General features: G+C 35.2%; 3 protein-coding genes across 4 annotated transcripts; all 3 read right to left on the reverse strand.

Moving 5' to 3' along the window:
• Positions 1–3401: 3401 nt before the first annotated feature.
• LOC123671727 (tigger transposable element-derived protein 4-like) lies at positions 3402–5545 on the reverse strand. Its single transcript, XM_045605722.1, has 2 exons — positions 4794–5545; positions 3402–4733 (listed from the first exon to the last, which is right to left on the reverse strand). The coding sequence occupies exons 1-2, from the start codon at positions 5186–5188 to the stop codon at positions 3512–3514; spliced, it is 1617 nt and encodes a 538-aa protein (XP_045461678.1). The 5' UTR covers positions 5189–5545; the 3' UTR covers positions 3402–3511.
• Positions 5546–5665: 120 nt separating this feature from the next.
• LOC123671726 lies at positions 5666–8259 on the reverse strand. The gene is made up of 2 exons (XM_045605721.1): positions 8077–8259; positions 5666–7734 (listed from the first exon to the last, which is right to left on the reverse strand). The coding sequence occupies exons 1-2, from the start codon at positions 8166–8168 to the stop codon at positions 5781–5783; spliced, it is 2046 nt and encodes a 681-aa protein (XP_045461677.1). The 5' UTR covers positions 8169–8259; the 3' UTR covers positions 5666–5780.
• A 1214-nt stretch (positions 8260–9473) lies between these two features.
• LOC123671728 lies at positions 9474–12422 on the reverse strand. Of its 2 annotated transcripts, XM_045605723.1 has the most exons (4): positions 12101–12422; positions 10444–11845; positions 10191–10369; positions 9474–10131 (listed from the first exon to the last, which is right to left on the reverse strand). In XM_045605723.1, the coding sequence occupies exons 2-4, from the start codon at positions 11803–11805 to the stop codon at positions 9543–9545; spliced, it is 2130 nt and encodes a 709-aa protein (XP_045461679.1). In that variant the 5' UTR covers positions 11806–11845; positions 12101–12422; the 3' UTR covers positions 9474–9542. The 2 variants fall into 2 exon arrangements, with proteins under 2 accessions (XP_045461679.1, XP_045461680.1); XM_045605724.1 differs by lacking the exon at positions 12101–12422 and having other exon boundaries at positions 10444–12048.
• Positions 12423–12944: the final 522 nt, after the last annotated feature.

Consider the following 12944-nt stretch of genomic DNA (forward strand, 5'->3'; position numbering starts at 1 on the left):
CGCTTGTCGCTACTGTGGGTAATTAAGTCACTGTAGGTATCAGATTCATTTATAGTTATCGCTTTGAATCGGCACAAGTCCGAGGAATTTCCAGCTGGCACAGTGTGAATGTTTTTTGACGAAAATTTTCAACGTTTATCGCTTTCAAGGAGACTTTGATTTTTTTTTTCTATTATTTTATTGCGCAAGGTAAGTGAAGAACAAACTTTCATATGAAAATTACGAAGGGTACATATATGTCGAGTCTTAAAAATAGGATTTATCACTTTTATATACTTTTAAAATTTTTCCCACTTTCTTTTCATACAGCATACGTGTTTCTACTCTCATTCTACTGTTATTCTGTCCACAGAATTCTAATATCCATATCTGTGAAATATTATGACATATTCTTTTTCTTAATGATAACAAATATAAAATATTCTTAATAGCCAAAACTACAAAATTTCCACAACGTTCAACTTATCCCTAAGATAACTCAATTGAACTTTCGGCAATGCTTTAGTAAGCATGTCGGCTACTTGTTTATTACTTGGGACATATTCTAGTGATACTTGATTATTATTAACACATTCTCGAATTAAGTGGTGTTTCACATCTATATGCTTTGTTCTTCGAGTCTCAAGTGTTGATGCCATTTTTATACAAGGTTGATGACCCTCAAATATTTTTACAGGATGTATTTCGAAATTTAATTTTTTTTTCAATAATTTGCTTACAAAGAGCACTTCAGTTAAAGAAGATGACAACGATACATATTGGCCTCAGCGCTTGATAATGATACTTCATGAGTTTTCCAAAATATTACATTGTCATACAAGTTCAAAATAAATCCTGATATAATTTTTCTATCATAACTGTCATTTGCAAAATCTGCATCTACCTAAGCTGATAAAACATTACAGTAATCTTTTCCATTTGATCTTTCAAATTTCAAGCCATAGTTTTTAGTATACTTCAAATATTTAAGTACATTTTTGAGATTTTTCCAATGTTTCAACTCATAACAATTTTGAAATCTACTGAAAAATGTTACCGAGAAACATATCTGGACGACTACAAAGCATAATAACAAGATTGATTTTTTTTTTTTATTTATTTATTAACCCAAAGGGATCATGAGTGATCCATAACAGGCATATTTTACAATATAGTAATAGTAACAATAACAAGTGTGGCAACTGAACAATTACTTAATTCTAATCACAGTAGTCTTAAAATAAACAATTCTATTGACCAGAATTTTATACTGAGTATTATATAAAATAAATATTATTCAGTCTTTTTTGGAATAATTGATTTTTCACTTTATTTGTGAATACCTTCAGAGTATCAGAGCCTTTGATGTCGTTTGATAATTCATTAAACCAGGTGGCAGCTTGGTAAGTTATTTTCCTCCTAGGAATGTTTCTGGCAGTTGGCAATATGTAGATGTTATGTCTGGATCTTGTATGGTGGGTATGCACATCTCTGGCATATCTAAGATTAATGCCAGTATCCACTAAGTTGTTTTTAATCTTGTAAATTAACTTAACACTGTCCTGGTAAATTAACTCATTAATTTTCAAAAGATTCATGTCATTATAAAGTTGCATGGTGTCTGATGAAAGTGGTTTGTCAAATAGTACCTTGATGACTTTATTTTGTGATATTTGTAGTTTATTTATTATCTGGGCAGTTGTTTGTCACCAGAAGGCTGGAAGTAGTACAGATGTGAAGCAACAAGAGAATTATACATTTTGTATTTGGTAGTGGTGTTTAAATATTTGGAGTTACGTCTAATGTTGTATCTGATATAATTCAACTTTGCAATCAGATTTTCTACATGTGATATTATTTGTCGAATTTGTTTCATAACCTTCAAGATTGAATTTTAGTATGTATAAATTTCCACCAAGTTTTCCTTCAACCAAAGTTCCTTTTGATGAATTTATTTTAACAATTCCATTTTTGAAATTGACTTCAAAACCTTTTTTCTCAATTCTTCTTACTGACAATAGGTTGTGTGTAAGTTTTGTGCATACTAGTACATTTTGTAGTGTAATAGTTTTTCCTTCTTGCGTTATAACCTTCAGGTCACCTTCTTTTCTGGCTTCCACTGTTTCTCCTACTTTAGTAACTTGAATACTATGGTTCACATTCCTCACATTCATTCGTGCTTTTCCTGTGCTTGACATATTAAGTGGTTTGAGGCACCACTGTCGATAATGAAGTTTATCCTTACATCATTGTTTTCTCATAATTTTCACTTCAGGTGATGAAAGCAATCTCATCTTCTTTTGTTAAATGACATTCATTTTTATATTAAAATAATTTCACGGTATTCAGACAAGTTTTTCAATTGATAAATAGGTAAATAATGGTTTAACGTCTGTGTATTAACATATTAAATTAATTTCACGGCATCCAGACAATTTTTCAATTATGGAAAAATTACCTCCCCGAGCGGCTCAAGTTGCTAGAGCGTCGAACTAGTTATTTGGAGGTTGCGGGTTCGAGTCCCGATCGGGGAGGTACTTTTTCCAGAATTGAAAATTTGTCTTAATGCCGTGAAATTAATTTAATACACAGACTTCAAACCATTATTTACCTATACATTTTTATTTTTGTTTTAGGGCATTCTGACCTCTTATGACCTTTCAAATAACAATTGTAACACTTGAATGGAAAAGTGTCTGATTTGCTATTGTTGGTTTTACTATTCCCATTTCTGTAACCAGTTTTTTTTCCAACCTAGAAATATTTGTGGAGAATCACTATTATTGTTTGGTTCATTCATCTGTCTTCATTCAGAAGTTCAATCTAAAGTTATTCCTGCAGGATTTTGAGTAAATATAATGTCGATTGCTGTGACTACCGGTTGATATGATTCTGTCATTGCTGATAATAGTTGTGTTATTACTTCGGTGGTTCCTATCGTACCACCACAACTTTTTATTTCCATTATAGGGGAGAGCGGGGCTGAACGTGCCGATTTTGACAAATTCTCATATGATTCGGATAAGAAAAGTACTATTTCTGAAAGAAGTAGTTCATCATAAGCCAAATTTAATCTACAATAAGAATTCACTCACAGATTTGACACAATTTCAATGGTTTTCAAGAAAAGGTCATTTTTTTAAGCAAAGTCGGGAAGGCACTACCAACCCCACTTTGGGGCGAGTTGTGCCGTAGCTGAGGTCGGTTGTGCCGTTGATAATTAAAGGTGTTTTACGTGAATGAAAATTAATTTAGGATTTAAAAACACAATTTTTTTCAACAATATATTTATTGCTTATACTTTTAACTAATCAACATAACTTAAAATTCAGTTACAGTCGAACCTCTATAACTCAAACTTGAAGGGAAAGCGAAAAAAGTTCGAGTTATGGAGAGTTCAACTTAGAGAAATATCCAACACATACTTTCCAAAAAAAATTTATTACCTCATAATAATAATATAACAAACTAAAATTCATTTCTGATAACTTGAATCATCCAAACTAGAATATGATCTTAAAACAATAACGAATTAAAAAAAATCAGTTATTAAAGTTTGCCTAAATGTTTTATTGTTTAGACGATAGGCTTCAAATTTCTTGCTTATTTCGAATATGAGAGTTAAATCGTCATCAGTTGCAGCCTCATTCATTGAAAACGCAAGCCGAATGGTTTCAATTGCTTTAGCAACTTCAGCGTCAGAAGGCTTTTGTCTTGCAGCTCCTACACTGTCATCTTCATCGTCATCTTCAGGTATGGTCTCTGAAAAATTTTCCAAGTCTTCTTGTTTATTGTTCACATATTCCAAGATCTCATCCTCTGAAGGATTTTCACTTGTTATAAGATCCACGTCCACATTTATATATTCCTCCAAAGAAACCTTATCATCAGCATTCAATACCTCCAAACATTTAAAAACAGACTCTTGGAGATCTAAAGCTACCTTTTGTTCACTGGTCATAATTTTTTTCAATTCTGATAGCGGCAGTTCGTCTTCATAGTCATAGAAGTTATGTGTCCCAAAACCAGCCTTTCTGAAGCAGTTTTGAATAGTCTCCTGGGTTAAATCTACTCTCCACACTGCCGCCGACGTATGAATGCAATCCAAGAGATCAATTTTGGGGATAGTGCCATTGGACTCAAATCCATCTAGTACTGTTTGTAAGATCCTGCGTTTATAATGAAATTTGAAACTTTTTATAATTCCCTGATCAAGAGGCTGTAATTTTGATGTCGTATTGGGTGGAAAAAAAATCAACTTTATTGCCTTCAATCGATGATCGATATTTGGATGAGCAGGGCAGTTGTCAATCAGTAATAGAACTCTACGATTTTGAAGTTGGAAATGTTTGTCTAGATTCAACAACCACTTTTCAAATATCTCACTCGTCATCCAGGCCTTTTTGTTACTGTAATAAGTAAGGGGTAAACATTTCACTCCTGCGAAACATCGTGGCTTTGCGCTTTTCCCTATTATTACAGGTTTCAATTTCTCACTGCCACTCATATTTGCTGCTAATAAAAGAGTCACCCTTTCCTTGGATAATTTGCCTCCGTAACATTTTTCATTTTTGAAAGTTAAGGTTTTATCTGGTAAGCATTTGAAGAACAACCCAGTCTCATCTGCGTTGAAAATATCGTCAGCTTCGTAAGGAGCTAAAATTGTAGGAAGAACATCTCGAATCCAGTTATCACACTCTTCTTGATTAACAGCAGCACTTTCCCCACACGCTTTTTTTTGCAATACACCATGTCTAAAACGGGAAAAATAAACATGTACTCATGTATCGAACAGAAACAATAAGAATCATTACCTTTTTTTGAATTTTTCAAGCCATCCCGAGCTAGCCTTGAAATTTTCATCTCCCAATTTTCTGGAAAAATCTAATGCCTTCTGTTGCAAAATGGGCCCTGAGATTGGCAAATTTGCTTTTCTTGAAGCTTCGAACCACTTGATCAATGCAGTGTTCACTTTCTTCTTAGGCTTATTTCGCTTCACTACACAAGGGTTATTCACTTCTGCACCAAACTTAGCTATTGTATCTTTGTTTTTTATTATAGTGCATAATGTACTTTTCGGAATATCATATTCTTGGCAAATGATTTTTCTGTTGACACGATTTTCCACTTTTTTTAAAATTTCTAACTTCTTTCCGATCGTTAAAGACTTCAGTTTACGCGGCTTCGACATCTCACCAACTCCAAACATATTTCATTCCAGAATCAGATTGGTGTTATTGTTATGATGTTTCATTCGCGGTATTTCACACTTGGTTGGGGGAATACCCTAAAATGTCGGTAACGCGAGCATCTCAGCCAGCTACGCTGACACCTTGTGGCAAGAAGCCAAAACTCCGATTTGATTGTTTTCGAATGTTCGACTTAAAGAGATCTTTACTCTGAACGGACGCATCATTGAGTTCGAGTTGAAGAGGTGTTCGAGTTATAGAAATTCGAGTTATAGAGGTCGAAATACAGGGAATTTTCGAGAATGTGAAGGGAACGCTCAGAGAGTACGAGTTGAAGAGGGGTTCGAGTTATAGAGGTTCGAGTTATAGAGGTTCGACTGTATATATAACAATAAGCATAATAATAAAGAAAAACATAATATCTTTACTTATTTAGCTATTGCAAATATAAAAACACATTTCAGTCAACAATTTGAACTTATTTTTGAACAAATGAGATCAATTATTGAATATATCAGTCTCTCAGGACTACATTAAAAAAAATAAAGAAGATTTCTTCCGAATTGTAAATTAAAAAACTTATATTTGGTCTTTTAGAGAAAACAAAACCAGTTACTCTATAGATGACTGATCAGAATAGCAATTTGGACATACAAATGCTGGGCTTTCTTCATCGTCAATACATTGTGAATGGGCCCAATTCTTGCATTCTATGCATTGAATCCATTTTTCTCTAGGGGCAGAATTAGAATATGCGTCACAACATATGATGCAATACCAATCTTGTTCCTCATCAGAAGTGTCATCATCTTGCAAGACTCTTCTCTTAGCGGGGTTCTTAGTCGTTCTTTTTGCTTGTTTACCTTGTCCCGTGCATTTTCCTTTACCCTTCTTTGTAGTTTCAATCTCTTTTTTCTTCTTTTTATTAGCATGTTCTTCGGCCAAAGCATCCTTCTCTGGAGTGTCCGTAAGAACAGCTGTCTTTCTTTTACGTCCTTTATTGCGTCCAACTAATCGAGGAGGTGCTTTAGGCAGTGGTCTTATGAGGTCTGGTGAGAAAATTATTGTATTTTCATCTCCCGCGTTGTTATCAGCTGATGATTGAGGAAGTTGGAAGCTGCAACAAGGGGTAGTCTCCTGAGAGCATTGACGTCCCACATGTTCTGGATTACCTGATGGTTCAACGCTGCAGTCGCTTTGCTGTAGAATTGATGGAGTAGTCTCAATCTCTATATTGCAGCCGACATTATTTGAGTCATTAAGATATTCAGCAGTCCTTTCTTGATTGTTTAGAGGGACAGGAAAGTGGTCTGTATCTTGTGAGGGTCGATTTTCTGGCATCGGGCGGTCAGTGACAGAAGACGGCGCATAATCTTTGTCTGTGAAGATATTTGGGTCATAGGGCCAAATGCCAGCCTTTTTAAATGCGTTGCTTATATTGATAGGAGTTGCTGCAAGCGGCAAAGCGTATTTTACAATACCTGGTATTTCATAAATGCTCATAGTTTTCCCGGGATTAGTTCTCAGCCAGTTGTTTTGAGCTTTAGAACAGTATGCTTTGAATGGGCCGTTGACACCAACATCCAGGGGTTGCAGACGGTGGGTGCAGTGTGGTGGGAATGATAATAATATAACAGAGTTTTTCTTGGCCTTTTCGATCACATCAATATCAATATGAGATGAATGATTGTCTAGTAGTAATAACACTGGTTCATCAGGACTAGGCTTAGTATGCTTTATGAAATGATCCATAAACACTAAGAACTCTTTGTTTGTCATCCAACCGGATTGATTACCAGCCCCAATACACTCAGGAGGACCACCTCGGATAAACAGGTCCTTAAATTTCAAACGCGGGAAAACAAACATCGGCGGAATCGAGTTTCCCAGAGCACTCACCGCTAGCTCAACAGTGACTAAAGTTCCACGTTCAGATGAAACAATTGCTCCTACTTGCTTTGTTCCTTTTTCAGCCAAAATTTTTTTCGGTTTTAACACAGTTGTGACACCAGTCTCGTCCAAATTCCATATACGTGAAGGAGTAAGATTATATTTTGTAATCAAGTCGCCAAGTTTTTCGAAAAATTGATTTACATTATATCTGTTGAACGAGCTCGCGCGTCCGGCACTGGTAGCTTCTGGTGTTCTTATTGCAAGAGTAGAGTTCCTCTTCAGGAAGTTTGTAAACCAATCCTTGCCAGCCTTACCATTGGTATGCCAAGATGGTGGGATGTGTTGAACATTAAACTTCACGGCACACTGGTAAGCAAGTTGTCGTACTTCTTCTGGTAGAAGACCAAAATAAATAGAGGCACTTTTCAAAATGTACTCAGACAGTTGTGCCTCTTGATCTTCACTAAACACCATTCTAGATTTAAAACCAACCGAAGGAGTAAGTCCACTTTTAATTTTTTTGACATACCTTTGAAGAGTTGTATGGCAAATTTCCAATTCACGTGCAACTGTTTTTAATTTACGTCCATCCTTGATGACTGCATCAGCCGCTCTTTTTAGAAGATCTTGGGATGTAGTTCCCCTTTGAGTTTTCCGCTTGTAATTCCTCATTCTGTCAAAGACAATAAATACAGGATGAAGTATCATGGCAAAAAGTATTTTATATCTTCCACAAGTGCTCGCATAAACTTAAGTATTACAGAAACAATGAAGGTTGCCGTGGGGTTGGTTGTGCCGCGGCACAAGCAGCCCCCCATGAACGGCACATTTTACCCCGTTTATGCGAGTGTGATATTTTGCCCTACATATAAATATCAAAGCGCTCTAAGCATTATAATCATACTGCATAACAAACTAGGATAAACGACAAACATTTTACTAAAACTTTCATATTAAAAGGACGAAAAATGCCAGCTTGTGACCAAAAAGTATTGAGACGAAAATATTTACTTACGTAGAGCTCGAATACACACACATGCACTGACACCCTGTCCCTTCGGCGGACGGAATTAAACTGGCATGCGCATGTCCCGGACTGTTAGGCATTACGTGAATAACTGCTATCTTATATCTATCTCTTTCTGTTTACGAGATATTCGCGTCGGCACAATTTACCCGCGGCACTTTCAGCCCCGCTCTCCCCTAGTTTTCTCAAAATCTACTATGAAATCATCCAACGATTATTTTTCCGAGAACTTCATATTCCTCAATTCATTCTGACATTGCACCAAGTTCCTTTTCGGGAGTACGTTCCTTGCAACTCTGACATGATTTCCCTTGCATATTTCTAGCTTTTTATCATGTCCAATATGTTGTCAGCAATACACTACACTATTATGTTCCTTGCTTTCGTATCCTTCTTCTTAAATTTTGCAAATTTTGTCGGATCACTTGCGGATTCCATTTCTAGGGCTTTCAAAACTTCATAATGCTCCAATAGTAGTCTTAATCGAAATTCCCAGTTCGAAAATGAGTTTCTATCGAACAGTTTCACATTTATCAGAGCACTCTCAGTGGCCATCTTGGTGTTCCAGAACTTTCCCTCGTGAAGTCGTATGAGCGAATTTTCCTTTTTAGATATTATTTTCCACTTTTGATTTGTTACTGGTTTACTAGGCCCATAACCTGTTGTTGCCGAGGTGTAAATCAAATGATTGTTTTGTATATTTCTATACGATTTGTAACGAGTATGGTTCTAATTTATAATAAGCTCTGGTTCATTTACAACTTTATTTAATATGTATTTCTTTATGTACAGTTATTATCTCACAAGTGTGTAATACCACGATTCGTGTATCAGGTTATGCCAGGTATGCCAGGTACTGTGTATCTGTGTAATTCATCGATCACAGACTACTATTAACCATTTAGGGCTACGTTCCATACCTACCACGATTTATTGATATAAGTACAAAAACTTGCTGCTACTGCTGCTACTCGATATAATGTCCTGCACGGTGTCGCAATCACTGACAGTCAATATAACAAAAATTAGAATCGTTCTTCTTCTTCAACAGTTATGAGGGAGGTCGGAATATTGTTATTACGAGAAAAAGATTTGAATTTGGAAAAAGCGGAAAAATTGCATTTTGCATCTAACGACATATCGCCGTTCCGGTGAAACAATGACGTAACTGAAGTTTAATGAATTTTTCAGGAGAGAGGAAAAACTGATTTGAAATTATTAGATGTAGGTTTTGAAGAAGTGAATTCATTTCATTTGCAACGATTTTATGAGAACTAAGAGTTGATCATGGATACATTCAATTGATGTAAATTTGAATTGAGCATTGTAATAACTTAATGTTGATTTTGTAATTATGTCATTGTTTCACCAAAAATGTTGAATCAAAATGCAGCGTTTTTGTCAATATTTTTAATGGGTGAGAATCAATAGTAGGTACATTTAAATGATATGAGTTATAAAACAGAATCATAAAAATACTTATAAAACTCGGGAATTATTCTGTTGTCAACTAAACTCTTCAGATCTCTTTTTTTATTTTCTGTTATTGTAATTTTTTGTGTGTAAGCAGGTTTTGTTTTAATTTCTTTGATAGGCCGTAATTCGGAAACACGTCTCTTCTTTGGTCTGAATATTATTCTATCCCATTCCTTTTGGTTGAAACTTACTTTGTAACGAATAACGTCGCTTCCTTTCTGAAATTCAAGTTGTCTTACGTCACTTATTTTAAATTCTTTCCCATCGACGTTTTTCGATAAATTCGGAGCGATTTCTCCATATAAATCTTTTAAATCAAAGAAATTATTGAAATTCATTTCCTTCACAACAAGAGGATTGCCTCTTTTTTTTGAATTTCTTATTAGTGAAATATATTGGTCGGGCACGTAAATTGGCCCTGAGTTTTTAGCCCTTTTCAAATTTTTCTCCACAATACTATGTACAGCATCACCCTCGTTCTGAGTGTGCCCGCGAACAAGATATTTATGCGTAATTGTATTAATATTATACGCGTCCACTGCATATAAATAAGCTGCGATCATATATCTGAAATCAGATAGAAAAGTATATTTAATTTAAGGATAATAGGGTATTTCATGAAATACCTATTCTTTTGCTGGCCTCCACAGTTGTCAGAATAAAACACTATGTCGACACCAGGGTTCGATTTTGCAAGTTCTTCAAGATATAACATTATGCAGGTACCAATTTCGTTAACTCCCCTGTGGCCTAAACCTTCATGCCAAAAATAGCAGAGAGATTTATCCCTTCCAATTTCGGTTACCTGTAATATCAATTTGATTGAAAAACTTCAAATCAACAACCTACAACATTACCAAAAATGTTTTTTTTACTTACAGTAAAATTGTAGCAATTCAATCGACTTTTATAAAAAAATGCTGATGATTGCCCAGTTGGGACAGGTAATACAGCCTGCAGATCGTATACGGCTAACACAACTTCATTATTTTTGGCTCTTTCCTTGTCCTTGTCCTTTTCTTCTCTACTTAATTTTTTTTCTTGTAGATGTTCATTATATTTATTCTCCAAGGCTTCTTTATCATCACCAACTGAATTCTTGAAGGACTCGCAAAAATCACACTGATCCTTTTTAGGTATAAAGAATCCTATATTGTATTCAGTATTAAATATTCTCGCATACATATCATAGCTGGCAGTTGTTTCTCGGGTAGAAGATCTTTCACTTACATAGTGCCTATGTAATTCAGCAATCGAAAGACCACCGTCAATGAATTCTCTTGTAGTATCCTTTCGGACATAGTGACTCTCAACCCTTGGAATGGCATTAATATGGTCTCGTACCGACTTCACTATTTCTTCATCCGCCTTTTTATGTTTGCCGTGCTTTCCTCGCTTATCTTCAGCTACAATTCCAGTACCTGATAATTTCGACTCAATGACTGTTCGGAGTTTTCTCTCAGTTATTCCAAGGGTACGGATTAAAAATAATTTGCATACGCGAATTTTCCCTCCATTAACGACAAGATAAAATGCACTGTTTGGTTTACGGGGCACTCCAGAGGTGACTCGCCTATATTTAAGTTGAAGTTGTTCAATACACGAACCCAAGAAATCTCGTTGTCTCTGTAATGAACCCATTCCCCAATACTCCCTGAAAATCTGAGCTCTTGCATTCTCGGAAAATTTCTTTGAACATGCTAAAACGCATTTATCTGGACAAGGTGGTGCCATCTCCTTTGCCGGCATCAGTTTTCCTGTTCTGGACTTATAGCTCTTTCCACTATTCTTTAAGCTTTTGGCTTTTACGCTTGCCCAATTTTCGGTTCTGCGTAACCTCTTTTTACCTTTTTTACGTTGTGGGGAATTTTCTTTGCATTCTATAGCCTCTGAAATTTTGGGCAACTCTTGGACAATTGTTTCAGTTTCTGCGTCTATAGAGTTTAACGAACTGCCTAACGAATCGTTGTCACTTGCAGGCTCGTAATTGTCACTCGAACCTGCAGAAAAATCGCTTCTTGAACTTGTCTCCTCACGGTACAAATTTTCTTTAGTTCTAGTTATTCTAAGTTTGATTGAGCCTTCATTTTCTATGACATAGTTATTAGAAATATCAAGTAACGTATTTTCTTCAGGATTTGAAGTGGAGCATCCAGGCAGTGCAGAAATAACTCTTGAATTAGCTTCATTTTGATCTCCAAAAAGAGCGAGATTAACTATCTTTTCGGCTCTTGAATTCATATTAAGTACCTGGTTCAAGACTTGTATCTTCTTAAAGTTTCTGTAAAAAAGTCAAACATAAAGTAACAGTGGAATTTTTAATTATTCGAACAAAAGGAACGCTGTAGCCTTATTTTTATTACAAAAATCTTTTTGACATAAGATCAATCAACGACATTATTTCGAAGGAATAACGTCAAAAAATACATTTATGACATACCAAAACATATGAATTTGGATCAATATTGCCACAAAGAACAGTTGTGACATAAAAACTAAAAAAAAATAAAATAAAAATGACACAATGTACACTTACGTCGTTGTTCTCCTGAACTGGTGCACACAAATTTCAACTATTACGTTTAACTATGCAATTACGTCGTTTTACCACTAAAACAGTAACTCCTCCCGGGAAGTCTAACACGCAACTGACCTATGTGTCGTTATTTTCCAAGATAAAGGGGTGAAACTTCAATAATGTAACAATGACGTATTTGCCATCTTGCGGCCGTTGACGGTTGTACACTTACGTCGTTCTTTTTCCGTATAGATGCATCAATTTAGGACCTAATAGTGCTGTTGAGTCAAAATGTCAAAAATTTGCAGTTACGTCATTGTTTCACCGGAACGGCGATATATGTTAAGATTGAAAAAAGAAACTCTAATAATTATAACTATAACTCATGAGGATTTATTTTTATCTAAACAAGATTGAGTTCTATTAAATATAAGTAGCTGTAAAACTGCTTCTTCCCAAAAAGTTTTTTCCATTTTTGCTTGCAAAAAAATTAGTAGAGTTTGATTAATTCTCTCAGCTACTCCATTTACTTGTGGTGAATAAGGAGGAGTATACAATATCTGAATACCTGCTTCCGAGCAAAAATTCTTCCATGAATTTGAACAATACTCTCCTCCATTATCTCATTTAATTTGTGTCAATTTATTACCAAGTAGAGTTTTAACCTTAGCTTTATAGTTTTTTAAACAATTGAGTGCTTCATTTTTGTTGTCAATAACATATACTACTGAGAACCTTGAGAAATCGTCTATAAATGTGATGATATATATATTTTCACCATTAGATTCTGGGGTAAAAGGTCCACAGATATCTGTATGAACTAGTTCTGATACTCGACTTGACTTAGACTTCCTCGAATGAA

This window comes from Harmonia axyridis, chromosome 1, assembly GCF_914767665.1.
Source record: "Harmonia axyridis chromosome 1, icHarAxyr1.1, whole genome shotgun sequence".
Taxonomy (NCBI): Eukaryota; Metazoa; Arthropoda; class Insecta; order Coleoptera; family Coccinellidae; genus Harmonia; species Harmonia axyridis.